Source organism: Cotesia typhae, unplaced genomic scaffold (genome assembly GCF_013202065.1).
Source record: "Cotesia typhae breed Kobodo isofemale line unplaced genomic scaffold, CoteBio_Ctyphae contig_43, whole genome shotgun sequence".
NCBI lineage: Eukaryota > Metazoa > Arthropoda > Insecta > Hymenoptera > Braconidae > Cotesia > Cotesia typhae.
The window spans coordinates 944171-959423 of record NW_027423752.1 but is presented as its reverse complement, the minus strand read 5'-3'; the positions used below and the strand labels follow the sequence as shown (position 1 = coordinate 959423).

Sequence of the window (15253 nt, the reverse complement as noted above, 5' to 3'; positions counted from 1 at the left end):
AGAAAAGTTAGGTCTTAAATATATTTTAAAATAATAAAAAAAATTTTTCTTCCTCTAATCAACTTAAAAATGTTTATGAAATTTAGAATTATAAAAAAATATAATTTTAAAAATTATTAAATTTGTTGCTATTAAAGTGAATTAATCAAATTAAATAAGTAAAAATAATGATTAATGATTCTATAAAAAAAAAGTTACCGATATTGATTTGAAACACGCTAAAACACGATAAAAAATTTAAATATTCAAAATCACTCTTATAGTATCAATAATGTGAGCTTTTACTTTACTCAAAAAATTATTTTAATAATATGAATATGTAAAATAAATGTACTACTATTATAATTATAATTATGTGTTAATAAAAGTGTCGAGTAATTTAAAAATCAACTAAAAGTAAGTTAAAAAAAAAAGTTTTTGTAAAACTATTAAAGTCTCGTTAGATAAAAATTTATTAACCTTAGAAACAGCTGGACAACCGTCTCTTCTCACAGTTTCTATACCCTTTGCCAAGTAGGTTGGTTCTTTCTGATCCGGAGTTTCGTACATGTACCCGCAGTAACGTTTCTTAGTCTAAAAGAAAAAAGGTAAGGTAAGGATTAATTATTCATGGAAAGATCCATTGAAGCGATAAAAGAATAACTTACTTGTAATATTGCTGGATGTAAAACTTTTTCAAATTTAAGTTTGATCGGCTTAAGATTAGATGCAGTAACAGCGTCAGCGATTTCGTTGCCAATAATAAAAGCGTCGTCTTTAGATTTACCAGGCACAAGGATAAAAAGCGAATCGGTATCTCCGTAAACAACGCGTGCTCCCCACTTGGGAGTTGATTCTACAAGCTTTATTGCGCGTTCAAGAGTTTCTTTAGCTTTACTAATAACACTATCTCCAAGCTGGAACAAATAAATGAAAGGATTAATCTATTTGCGGATAGTGTGTATTGGTTGACAAAATAATGAGAGATAAAACACTAAAATAAAATAAAATAAATGGGGAAAAAAAATTACCTCAATACAGGGCATTCTGCCGCTGAAATTAGCAGCTGTATAACCGTAAGTAACATTAGCGAGGTATTTAAGTCCGTGTTGACGTGAATGCAAAACTCGTTGTAATAATTTATCATCTTTAGAATCTTTATGATCTTTCATAGCTTTTTTAACCATCAATCGTGTTTCTAAAATTTCAGTAAGCATTCTTGGTAAAATTCCAAGACGTATTTCTGGCTTTACAAAAGCTACACCGCAAGGAGCATAATTGACTTTACCCTGTAATTTAATGGCTGTGCTTTTTGGTACACGCAGCAAGTAAGCACCAAATTTGTAAGGATTTTGCTGTCCAATATTTTCTATACGCCCTAAACAGGTTGAAAAGCAATAATTGTGTGCGATAATAATGCTTGGATATAAACTCTGAAAGTCAAGGACAATAAGTGGATCACTGTAAAACATTGCTTCTGGCTCCATTATTAGTGGAAGTGCCTCCATAGCTCTCATAGATGCTCTTTGCAACGGTGAAGGAGATACCGGAATGTAATTGAGTGGCTTTGCAAGCCGTAACATTATTGATTCAACTCGGTACTGAGAACCACGAGAAAAAACTTCGTAAAATTGGATTCCAAAAAGCCGAGCATGCTCACTTGTTCGTCCAATAATGTCAAGTTGTTCGAGAATCCTCAAGATACCTAAAACTTTAACACTGTAATGTTGAACAACTTTCCAACGTGATCTTGGATTCTGCCTCTGTTTCTCATTCGGCTCCTTCACCTCTTCTTCTTCTTCTTCTTCTTCTTCTTGTTCATTTTGCGGTTCAATCCACCAGTTAGATAATACTTTAAAGGACGGACAGGGAACTCTCTCATTCATCACACTATGCATAACATTTTCAAACGTATACGTAAGCAGCGCTATTTCACTTCTCATAATTCGCCAAATGTCGAGGACAATACGACCCGGTAATTTAACATCCGCTAATGTATTAAGATCCGACAGCTGAGATTCCCATTTACATTGTACGCTTGGGATCCGAGAAATCCGTTTTGCTAAATCGATCCCAAGTCGAGAGGCTCGCTGAAATACATAACCCCAGGATAATGATTCTATTTCCCAACCGATAAATATTTCGGGGTCGATACGTGTTACTAAATTTACAAATGCTTTATATAATTTCACTTCGTTTGATACAAATGTCTTGGTAAATGGCAACGACGATCCGTAATCATATCCGTAGTTATTGTTTCCTTCCGTTGCGACCGCTATAAAACCTAAATAACATTCAATAAATACACTTTGAATTAGACACTTTATCAACCAGGATTTCATCAACTATCAACTATTCAAAAGAACGTTTTTTGCTGTTGTCATGAATTACAATACCTTTTTTTTTAATTATAAATACACAGAAAAAAAATTAACTTGAATCAAGTAAATAATTTTGAAGAATTTCATCTTCTCGATTTGAGTAAAAAAAATTCTTAATTTAAACTAAAAAAAATTTTTTTTCACTTAACTAAATTTTTAGTAATTATTTACAAGTTAGATTTTTTTTTCTAGAACTTTTTCAAATTTTTTTACTCAAACAAAAAAAAAAAAAATTATGAATTTTTTTTTAATTTAATTTTTTTTAAATTTTTATTTTTTAATTTATTTAAAAAAATGGTAATGATTTACCATTTTTTGGATAAGTGGTATGTTTTTGGATAAAATTTCTATTTTATCTTTTTTAATGTTTTTGTTATATTTTTTTTTTTTTTTTTTTGAAAAGAACAATTAAAAAAAAAAAAAATTTGAATAACAATTTTCTAAAAAATTTATACATTTTTTTGAAAAGTTGTAAAATTTATTAAAATTGTGATAATTAACTTTTTTTTTTTTATTGTTTATTTTTTTATGTATTTTAAAAAAAAAATATCAATAAAATCAAATAAAAATTTCGATCAAAAAAATGAAAATTAAAATAATTGACTCCCCTTGTAACTATGTACCAAAAATTCTTAATTCACACTAAAAATTTTTTCTTGGTTCAAGTAAATTTTTTTTTTTTTTCAATTTACAAAACAAGCATTAAATTTTTTTTCTATTAATTTTCATTTTTACGCTCACTGATAATGCTAATGCGTATTGCGTACTAATTAAAATCACAGAAAGTGTTAAATAAATAAATAAAGAAAGTTATATAATAATGAGCTGCACGCAATAACGTCCTTATAAGTAGTAAAATTCTAAATTACCATGTTCAAGTGGTTTAATTGAGGAGGTTGGCGGAACATCACTCTGTACAGCATAAAATAAAGCAGAAATAGAATCATGTTGTGGATCTGGTAATAAATCATCACGAGTTACGACATGTACTTCTACACATAACACTGTTATAAATTGATACTGTAACAATAAAACAGAAATAAAAAAATAGTAAGTATAATCTTTTATTTTAACTTTTTTTTTAAAGATTAATTTAAAATTTAATAAAAAGGTAACAATAGATAAAAAAAAAAAAAAAAAAGGTATTAAAAAAATTCAATAATACGTACCCTCGTCAGAGCTTTCGCTTTCTGTCTATTCTCATTCTCCACATTACTTCTATCTGAATGCGTTAAACATTCAATTTGTTCGCATGAAATTCCAAAATGTTTCGACTGTTCACTCTCTTTAAACAATTTCGATTTACCGAGTATACTTAATAAAGACGGATCAATATAATCGTCAAGGCTGTCGCCGAGGGTATTATTAGAATTTTCGTTATCATGTTGTTGTATTAATAAACTTTTTTTTCCATTATCCCCTGAGCTCGTATATTTTTCAACGGCACTTGAACAATCTACAACAGTGTAACCAGAACTATCGCTTCCAGAATTTAAATTTATAATATTTTCAGTGGTTGTTTCGAGAATACTTGAATTAATATTAATATTAATATTATTTGAACGTTGCTCTGATTCAATTAACGGATTGTCGTATTTTTTCTGTTGCTCAAATGTTTCATCAACATCTTGAGCTATTTCTTCTTCTTCTTCTCCTCCTTCTTCAATTCCCTTATCTCTGTATTTATCTTTGTCTTTGACGTTATTTTTGTGCTTGTCTCTTTTCTCGAGTTTAATACGTTTTTTTGCCAAATAATCCCGAGCCCTGACCCACTTTATCACACTTGTCAACGAAGGAGGTAAAATTAAAGGTGTAATAACCACAGATGAATGTCCAGCAAGATTTTTTTTAATATTACATGATTTAAAAACTCCTCCACTTCCCATTGATGATGAATTAAATTCATTTATTTTCATCCTACGCCAGCGATTAATACCCGTAATATTATCAAGACTTGATTTAAAATATGATAAATCGGCTAATCCTTTACCAGGTACTTTTAATAATCTGTGAGCTACCTCTTTGTGACCTGGCGCATCTGATTGATTACTAAAAAACGGCTGCAAGTTACGACACTTAGGTATGCTATATAATTCCATTGTGTCAATTATTCTTCCAACAGACGGTGGTTTTAATTTCGGAATAATTGTTACTTGTTTTTCCGAGTTTGACAGATTTTTTTTTTTTTCACCAGATGATTGATTCGTCTGTCGGGTAAGTTGCGAGCTCAAGTATTGCGTGAATGTTACATTAAACACGTCATCTTGCTCCTCAAAGTTTTTATCATCGTCGAATTTCGATAAAGGTGAAAATTCAAGTTCTAAATTAGCTGCAGACTGCTCAAATATCACAGTATCATCATCACTTGATTTTTCTAATTCATTATTGAGCATTTCATCAGTATCTTCTTTTAATTTTTCACCTTTATCTGTATTATCAATATCACCAGCTTTATTGCGCCAACTTTTATCAAGTCGATCAACCTTTTTGCTCGACGAAAAAAATAAATTCTTCCTCACGTTGGCTTTGACACTTGGTGATAAATCACGATTACATTTTTCAACATAATTATTATCATTTGAAGCTGTAGCGCTGCATTCACCACTAATACTGGTACTGGGAATGGGGTTTAATCTATTGAAGAAAGAAGAAAGAAAAAAAAATAAATAAATTTAATAAAAAAAATTAAATTAAATTTCCTACACCTTAGACGCGAATTAATAAATAAATATGCTCCGTTATCACTATCACCCAGCTGTCTTTTTCGGTATCTATGTTATTAATTCGACTAAGCGTTTGCGGTGTAGCAGTTTAAGGGGGATGCCACTGTGAGGATCGAAAAAATTGGTGATTTTCGGGAATTTTTTTGAATGGGATAATAAAGGAATTTGGGGATCGGGTTTTTTTTGTTTTATAAAGTATACATTAAAGATAAGTCTTTTAAATTTGTATTAAAAAATATTAAGTTGTTACAAAGTTATAAGGAAAAGCCATAAGGGTGTATAAAAAATTTTTTTTCGTATTTTTGTCCGAAATGTGCAGAAATGCAAAAAAAAATTTATACGCCCTTTAAACCCACCTCGGATACCATAAGGGCGTATAAAAAAATTTTTTTTCAGGAATCAACGTATTTTTTTATGAAACGTTAAGAATTGCAAAAAAAAAATTTTCTCCAAATTAAAAATTTTTTTTGGACTTAGAAAAAAAAATAAGATTTTTATTATACGCCCTTATGGTTACCGGGTGTCATAAGGGCGTATAATTTTTATACTTGATATTTTTGAATCTATAAACTTTGATTTAGTATATATAAAAAAAAAAAAAAAAAAAAAATTCGAAATTTCACAGTGGCTCTCCCCCTTAAAAAAAAAAAACTTTTAATAAATAAAAATAAAAAAAAAAAAATTTATTTAAAGACTCACATCTCGAACTCACCCGTCTGTTGTCGTTCATCATTTGCCTTGAGCATTTGGCAACTGTCACCTGAAAAGCCAAAACAATTTTTAAACAATTACCCAGATAAATAACATGAACTAGAGGATGGAATAAAATAACAATAATAATAATTACCTCGAGGCTTGGTGGATGTCACAGTCGAAGAAAGCAATCTCCTCCGTCTCCTCGGTGTGACGCAGCTGTTTTCATTATCAAGACAGTCCTCGGCTCGACTGTGACTGTAGGTACGATTATGATTATCAATCGTTGGCTGATCAGAAGAAGTATGTGCGAGTTTTCGTACCTTCGGTGACGTAATAATTATTTTCAAGGGCGTATAATTGCCGGAGAGACCGGGAGACCTGGAGGTGGTGGCCCTGGTGGGCGATTGATAGTAAATTTTATTATCAGTTAAAGGCATACCGTGTTTAGTCGTAGGTCTATTAAATAAACGTTGAGTTGCTTGATCTCTGGCTCCTTGAAATAAATCCTCCTCCCCGGGATTAACTTTATCTCCTCCGGTATCCTCGTCGTCGCTGTTGATGTTTTTGCGTTTACGAGGAGTTACTATTGCCTCGCGCCGTTTAAAGTGCTTTCTCGGTTTATAGTCGCAAACACGTTTCTCCCGGCAGTCAAGAGTTATATCCGTATCCGATTCAGAATCAGTGGAGCTCAAATCCGCTGGGCCATCGTACGCCGGTATCGTAAATCGATTATTTACGTCGGTCTTGAAACGTTTTCCGAATCTCTGGCTTTTGAATCGACGTGTGTACCCGTAGTATTTAAGTACACTCGGCGTAAGTCGCTGTAAAATAACACGTGGCTGTTGTAATTGCATGAACCCGGTGGTAATATGAGCTGGCTTCCAACCGCAGCCTTGCGGTTTCATTGGATACAATCCAATACCCTCCAGGAATTTTTCTTTGGCTTGTTTACTGCCAAATTCTTGATCGCTTACTGCCACGCGGGTAAATACCATTCGCTGATCAATACTAAGTGTATGAATTTTCGTGCGATAACTTGTTAACATTCTGTAAGTTCGTACCAATCGATTGTCATCGGAGTTCTGGCGGCTTTCTACCATCGAGGCTGATAATAATGAGGAGGATTCTGTTGATGCTGGATCAACTGTTGAAGGAACAATAATACTATTACTATTAGCTTTAATAATATTATTTGAATTTAAATAAGATTGTCTTGGTAAATTATTATTGTTATTACGTTTACGTTTGCATGTTGATTCACTCGATCTTACTGGTTCTTTTTCACTAAATTTTGTTAAAAGTTCAACGGCTAAACGAGATTTTTCTTTTATATTCTTATCAACTGGTATTGTAGATTCATCTAGAACTGTAACATCCTTTAGGTTCTTATCTAACTTACTTTCCATTTCCTGGATATTGTCCAAAGAAAACTGTTGCTGCTCTTTAATGTCACGGTTAAATTCGGTTTTTGTTGATTTACTGCTATTTTGTCCTGATACACAAGTGAATTTCGTTGCCAACTCTTTAACTCGTTTTCCCGATTTTTTACTTGGTAAACTAGCACTACTACCACAACTATCACCGATAGTTGAAGTTAAAGTTGAAGTAACAGTCACTGTACCAAAACTAGATGATCTTATCCTTGGGACATCTTTAATTGGGTTTATATCTTTAAACGTGCTCTTTGAATATTTTTTATTTTTTTTATCATTCGATGTCTCATTTTTATTTCTTATCACCCCGTTTACATTTACGTGAGATAACTTATCCGTATTCCCATTATTATTCTCAGTAAAAACAAAATTTTTATCAATAATTTTGGAGTTTAATTTTTTGCTGACACAACTGTCTGGCACTAACTTCTCCTCTGAAACAAACTCAACGTCATTATCACTGTTAGAGGATTCATCGCTGTCCGATATAACTATTATATCATCATCGTGTTTTTTATTAATACAACTGCTACCAATTACATCCCCATTAAATTTTGTTTCATTGTCATTTTTATTACCAATTGATTTATATGATTCTGTTGTTTCACATTTTTTCATACAACCCACAAAAATTTCATCTTTATCAACAATATTTTTATTATCTTGTTTTTCACCATCTTTTACTTTTTCAACTTGCTGTTCTTTTTCTTTTTCTTTTTCTTTTTCTAATTCTTGATTTTCAATCCCAATCTTTTTTTCTTGTTCTGCTATTTCTGGTTCTGGTTCTGGTACCGGTTCAGCCTCTTCCTCTTCCTCTTCCTCCAGCACCTCCGGCTCCTCTTCATCACACCCACCCTCACCCTCGACCTCGCCAGTACCGACTCTTTCGATCTCACCCTCACCCTCACCCTGGCATTTAGGTTCTACCGCACCCTCACCCTCGTTACCCTCAGTAAAGCTCTCCCTTTGCTCTTCTGCTTCTCCTTCTTCTCCTTCTTCTTCGCTCTTCTCATCAAAATTTATTAGAGGTACTCGTGTATTTGTCTCGAATATAAATACCTGATCATCAAATCTAACACATTTTTTAACTCCAGATGAATTTACGAATTTTTGTTTCACTGAGCTGGGATTGGCTGCTTCACCACCAGATTCAAACTCAACTAAACTAGAATTAACATCTATTTTACTTTTATTACCGCAGCCATTACTGCTATTTAAATATTGATTAAATTCGTTTAATTTAATGCGAACCAACCGGACCGACAATTCCCGGCACCGAAACACTGATTCCTTTGAAATATTTTTACCATTACTGTCATCAATGTAATTATTTTCTTGTTCAACTCCAGACTTACTACCAGTATCAATATTTAATTTATCTTCTTGTACTTCTTCACCGTCACCATTTATTTCTTCTTCTTCTTCTTCTTCTTCTTCTTTGTTTTCTTCCGTTCTAACAACTTCCTCTGGATCTTTTTCAACTTCCGGAATAGAGTTACTGTAAATGGAACACTCATGACTATCGATATTCTCTTTGTCACTATTAAATACTACTTCCGTATAATCTTCTTTAAACCGCAATTTTATTTCTTGTTCATTAGAACACTGATTATCAGTAATGGGAATAGAAGATTCAAACGTAGATTGCTCAACAGACGATTTAACTTTCTCATTTACCTCAACTACTTCGCAATAAGAGCCAGCAGTACCAGTTGTGATTTTATCTTTGATTTCTGGTTCAACTAACTTAACGTCCGTTTTTTCATTTATCAGTTTAGCTTCTGTTTCTTCGTGATGATCATCATCACTACCGTCAGCTTCCAAATTTTCAATAATATTTTTATTGTCTGAACAAAATTTATCAGTGATTACTTTAAATTTATTACAATCAGTGTTCTTCCCGACGGCAGTAACAGTGGTTGATATTTCATTTGACTGAGATAAATAATTACTCCGTCCGCCGGCAGCAGCTTCGCAGCCTTTATCATCTATCAAATTATTGTTGACAATGGAATTTAATAAAGGTTCAGTATCAATACTATTGTCTACATTACCATTATTATACATATTATTCATTGATTTTTCAATACTCACCAGTGATAGTATATTGTCCATTAATTTAATAACTTCAATATCAACAACATTTACCTTATTTTCATTATCACAAACTGTTGGTATTGTTTTAACTGACTGCTGTTCATTCTTCTCATTTTGATTAAATATTTCTGATGAAATATTATCAACAGACTTTTCCAAATTTTTATATTGACTTATTGCACAATCAGATTTAATTTCATTTTGTAATTCTTGATTTTCATACGCTTTAGTATTTATAGAATCAGTTGACGTAAATTTATTAAGTTTTTCTTCTTCTCCACCCGCATCTTTGTCATTATCATTTACACTGTTGTCGTCATCACCATCACCATCGATTTTCATAGGTTCATTAAATTCCAGATCGATTCCATTATTAGGTTTAATTATAACAGAATTATCAGGAGCCTCAGCTCCAATGTCCACTAAATCAATACCCTGTTTCGGATTTAATAGAAGATTTTCATCAGCTTGATTAGCCGTCCCAATGTTTTCATTGTTACTTTTTTCAGCTTTATTATTATCTCCTTTGCTTTTGTAAATTTTTCTAATAATTGAAATTTTATTCGGAGAATATTTGGTCTTAGTTTTTTCATCATCAACCTTGCTGTTATTATCACCACAAATATTATCATCCTTTGACAATGATAGTAATTGATTATTGAGTGTATTATCATCAAGATTAATGTCATTCAAAATCAAAGCAGAATTGATCATTTGAATAATTTGTTCCTCGTCAAAATAATCTTCAAAATTCAGCTGTTCGTTCGGTAAATTATTTAATATTGCGGAGGTAGAAAATTCGAAGGCTGACGAAGACGAGGAAGAAGACGATGATGATACGTAATTACACTCAGTTGACGTATGATCCCGAGGATTAAATTTGTGAGAGGTGATTGAGTTAAACGAATCTCCAGGCTGTACAAATTCATTAATCGGTTGACTTTTTACAACTGTTTTATCTGTAATACTCGTTAAAAAAGATATGCTATCATTTAAATCATTAAGCCCGTTTATCAAATTATTATCCAAAAGTTTGTCGAGCTCAGCTGGGGTTTCTTGTGAATGAGACAAGGGAATATGAGAGGGAGATAATATTCCAACAGATATTTCCGGCATTGAACTTTCAGTTATCGTCTCCAATGATTTCTTTTGTAAACTTTCCGAGTTAGAATCCTCTTCAAATAGACACTGCGGTATTTCCAGACTGATTGCATCGATAGTATAATTTTTACCAGCATAAAAATTAGCTTCAGCAATAGCTTTGGTGTATTGTTCAGATTCTTGTGATGAATTTGCCGTACAATCAACCAAAGATATCCTTTCCTCTTCAACAATACCACCACCATCACCACCATCACCACCACCGGCGGCTGTATCAAATATCTCATTAGCAACTGCTGTCACATCATCCTCGTCCTTGTAAATTGAATCACACAAATGTACATCAAGTGTCGTATCAAACTCGCTGAATTGTTGTACTTGGGATGTATTTGAAATAATATTTTTATCATTATTATTTTTAACAACAGAATTATTATCAATAACATTACCAGTATTATTATTTTGAAAAGTAATCAATGAATCTTCCGGTGATGTGGTGTCGACTTCTGATTCACACACTGATTTGACATTACTCGCTGGTGAATAGATTTTTATTTTGTACGTTTTTGGAAGAGTCTCGACGTGACGTATAACAATAGGCTTCTGTCGTATCACTGGAACATTATCGCTTTTATAGACTGGAGATGACAGTGATTTTGCAGTTAAGAATTCCAAGTCGATATTTTTTCTGCTAATCGAACACCAAATTTCTGGGCGCTTGCGTGATTGAATAGGCTCCGACTGTGAGGATGTAATCAAATTTAGCTGTCCATTGGCTACAGAGCAAGCATCTGTCGATTCGTTATCCATCAGTTGATTATTAGAATTATTAGATTTAACGATATTATTAACACGACTCCTTAAACGTGGCTTATCTATTATTGATGACCAACTCTTAGAAGACTTTGAAGATCTAAATATATGAGGAGTACTTTTTTCATTGTGTATCTTAGATTCTTTATTAATACCATTGGCTATTACTTTTTCATTCAAACGTTTTATTTTCTTTAGTCTTCTACGCTTACTTTTCATCCCACGCGGCTGAACAAAGTTCTCGTTAAAACTTTCATCTAAATTACTTTTATTTTCGTCCTTTATTGAAACAGTACTATGACTTCTGTTTCCCAATTTTAAAATAATTGACCGTTTCTTTTTACTCGCAGTACCGTCTTGAGACATCTCTTCAAAAACTCTTTTTATTATAACCGGGCCATCATTTTTTTGCTGCTCTTGTTGTTTTATCGTTGTTGTTGTTGTTGTTGTTGCGGTGGCTGTTGCTGTTATTATTTTATTATTATTATCTGTAACTTGATCATGGTTTTGTGTTGATGAAATTTGTGATGATTGTGTTGAAGTTGAATCATAACTTTTATTGTTATTTAATAATAAAATATTAGTTTTTTTAATATTATTACCATCTTTATAATTTTTTTTATTATTTACTTTGACTAAATCATCATTATTATTATTTAAATTATTTTTATTATTATTATTAATAATATTTTTGTTATTATTATTATTATTATTATTATTATTATTATTATTATTATTATTATTATAATTATCGTTATTGTATGAATTAACTAATTGAGCTGGCGTATTAATTTTATCTATATTTTTAATATTTAAATTACAATTGACCATGTCAATTTCACTACTGTCACAAGTGTAATTAACATTATCAACATGATCTATCACAACAGAGGATGCATCTCGGTTAACTGGAATATGTTTAGGTTTAGATTTATTAATAACAATATTAAGCTTATCTAAAAGCACTATTGGCAACCGACAGCAGTCTTTAGTGCATAGTGAGGCTGATATTGCAGGTGCAGTACCACGTTTTCGTTTATCAATAACCCAAACTTGATCCACCGTAAATATATAATCCTTAACAAAAGCACTGCGATATGATGAGTAAAGACAGTGTCGATGTTTGTTCTGCCCGTAGGGCACTCCACTATGTGCATTCACTGATGAGTAATAAGATAAATAACGTGACTGGTGTTTATTATAAACTATTTTAGTCTTTTCACCGTCGGTTGGATTATTATCAACCTCGTCTGGATTTCCAACAACGCTAGATAAATTATCCATTTCACCATTGCAATACTCTCGAAAAGTTTCAACTTCTGTCGAGGTATTTACATGTCCAATAAGATCGCTCGGTGAAAAATTACTCGGGGCACTCGGTGAATAATCATCGAGTGAGCACGGTGATTTAGTTGACTTTTCTTTAATACCCGACCCAAAGGAACTTGTTTTAGTTGTAGTTGTTGAAGCGAGAGTCGCCCGAGTATCTGCAGAGAGACGAGTTTTACTGGTACTAGTACTATTACTACTACAAGTAGAGCTTGCAGTAGTAGTGGAAGTATTATTCGGATTTTTAACATTCCTTGAGTTTTCAATAAATAGTTTAATTTTGTCAGTCGTACCCGTACGATCAGTAGCTCTTATTTGTCTATTATTATTGCATATCGTTGTATTATCCTTTTTACTATTAACATTTTGTGTAACATTGTCTATTAAGTTATTTGGTAAATTATCGTTATCAGGAACTGGAGATACCGTATTAGTATTAGTATTAGTATTAGTATTAGTATTAGTATTAGTATTAGTATTAATATTATTATGATCACTAGTAAATACTTGATTAGCTAAATTTGCAGGACCACGTCGGAAATAACCGCGCTTACGTGCCATCATTGATTCACTGAGGGTTGCCCGTCTCAATATTTGTTTTCTCGGTCTTACAAAACCTTTTTTCTTTAGAACACGTTTCGGAATAAACTTCAAGTCTTGCAATTCCTCCCATCTGGCAACTAAATTACAATTATAATCAGAGCTATCAGCAGCGGTTGCTAGCTCCCTGCTACTGCTAAACTCTTTACAGTTATCATATTTACTTTTTATAGTATTTACTTTACCGTCGGGTTCTTGTATGTTGGGCGTAACATTTTCCGAGGATAAATTTCGTGTGTCATTTGTTGGTGGCGTTATTGCGGTTGTCCCTGTTGTACTAGCAGCATCTTCACTTGTATTATCATTATTTAATTGTTGACTTTGTAAATTAAAGTACACTTGACCACACTTATCATTGCTATCTAATCTTGTATTATTATTATCAACACAACTATCACTCTCACGAAAATTTTTATAAGCTATAGGTACAAGTTCACTACCAAGCAAACTATCGTATTGATCTTTTAGCTCTGTCAAATCAGATTTGTCCATTTCAGCGGTTTGGGTAAAACAGGGGTCACCGTTTAACACTGCCTCTAGTGGTACGCACTCATTATTACCGTTATCAACAATTAAATTAATACCAATAGTGGATTCATCCTCATCGCCTTCCAGCAGCGAATTTAATCCCAAAGTTGTTTCATAATCCGAGTCAAACTCTGATCCAAGTAATTCAAAATTCATATTCACAAACTCGTCGATGTTATCCGCGTTGGTTGGTAAATAAAAGGACCATGCATCTTGTTGTGATATTGGCGAACAGTTTGATGATGAAGTACCTTCCTCCATAATAAATGCTTCGTCATCATTACAAGGTAAATTTGTGTTAAACACACGTACCCTGTTGGCGTAATCCGCGGTTGAAATAGGAGCTTGATATTCCGGTATACGTTTTACTTGATGCTCGTACTTAATAATGTTTTCGTCCTCCTCAGACTCAAGGAAGCTCAATAGATCACCCGCCCCATCCAATTGTGGTAGCTGAGATTCCTCTGAGTTTAGACTCTCAGCATCCGTTGTATCGGCTACGATAATAGGTCTATTAATGTTTGTTGTTTCTGTTGTATTAATAGAACCTGGATTATTATAGTTATTGTTATCATTATCATTATTATTATTATTACCATTATCGTTATAATTATTATTACTATTATTAATATTGTTAATTAAGTCTATATTATTAACAGGAACGAGTTGACTAGGTGGTGACTTGTCGGGGTTTGAGCCCCACGGACTCATTGAATCAATATTCAAACACGTAAGGTTGAAATCAATAACATCGTCATCTTCGTTATCACTTTTTATTTCCTCGTGATCAAACGCTGAACTTTGGGTACCCAGAATACTATCATTATCCACAGGCCCATGTTTCTCCGAGTCACGCGCTAAATCCATAAGTATTTCAATTAATGGTATGTCTTCGGAATCCACTGAAAAAGAAATAAATAAATAAATAGGATTTTAATTAAATAACAAGATTATCTTGCAACTTGGCAATATAAAACTTTTAGATAAATATATATATATATATATATATATATATATATATATATATATATATATATATATATATATATATATATATATATATATAGGAAAAGTTTTATCTAAATATAAATATGAATAACAATATTAATAATAATAATTATAATTCCCTTTTTAAAATAAATAAATAATGATAATCTATTATTAAGAGAATTAAAAAAATTGATAAATATTTAGATACATAATTAAGAAATGACCTTGTATCTTGTGAAATATTGACATTTTTAAAGATATAAGCTCATCCCAATGTTTCACTCATCAAGACCTTTCATTTGAGTACCCACATCAATTTTTCATATATTTTATATATTTATATATTTCACAAATGCCATATATATAAAATATATAAAAATTGCCATGTGGGTACTTAAATGAAAGCTCTTGATGAGTGTAACATCAGGATGAGCTTATATCTCTAAAAACGTCAATATTTAAGAAAGTACAGAGCAATTTAACAAAATTCATTATTTATTAATGCAAAATTTTAATTTTTTATATTTCACAAGTCACGACAGTCACATAGTGAATGTAAGGTTGGTCGTATTTGTTGAAAATA

General features: G+C 31.9%; 1 protein-coding gene across 7 annotated transcripts in view; it reads right to left on the bottom strand.

The window, feature by feature from the left end:
* The window catches only part of Dnapol-zeta (DNA polymerase zeta catalytic subunit), a 42095-nt gene that overhangs the window by 4914 nt on the left and 21928 nt on the right, over positions 1 to 15253 (bottom strand). For 6 of the 7 annotated variants that reach the window (XM_074244309.1, XM_074244312.1, XM_074244310.1 and 3 more), the window contains 7 exons: positions 5931 to 14582; positions 5783 to 5843; positions 3530 to 4994; positions 3230 to 3380; positions 1011 to 2263; positions 648 to 896; positions 460 to 573 (listed from right to left, as the gene is read on the bottom strand). In XM_074244309.1, the coding sequence (XP_074100410.1) occupies positions 460 to 573; positions 648 to 896; positions 1011 to 2263; positions 3230 to 3380; positions 3530 to 4994; positions 5783 to 5843; positions 5931 to 14582 (11945 nt within the window). The remainder of the gene's footprint in view (positions 1 to 459; positions 574 to 647; positions 897 to 1010; positions 2264 to 3229; positions 3381 to 3529; positions 4995 to 5782; positions 5844 to 5930; positions 14583 to 15253) is intronic. The other variant, XM_074244314.1, reaches the window with a different exon arrangement.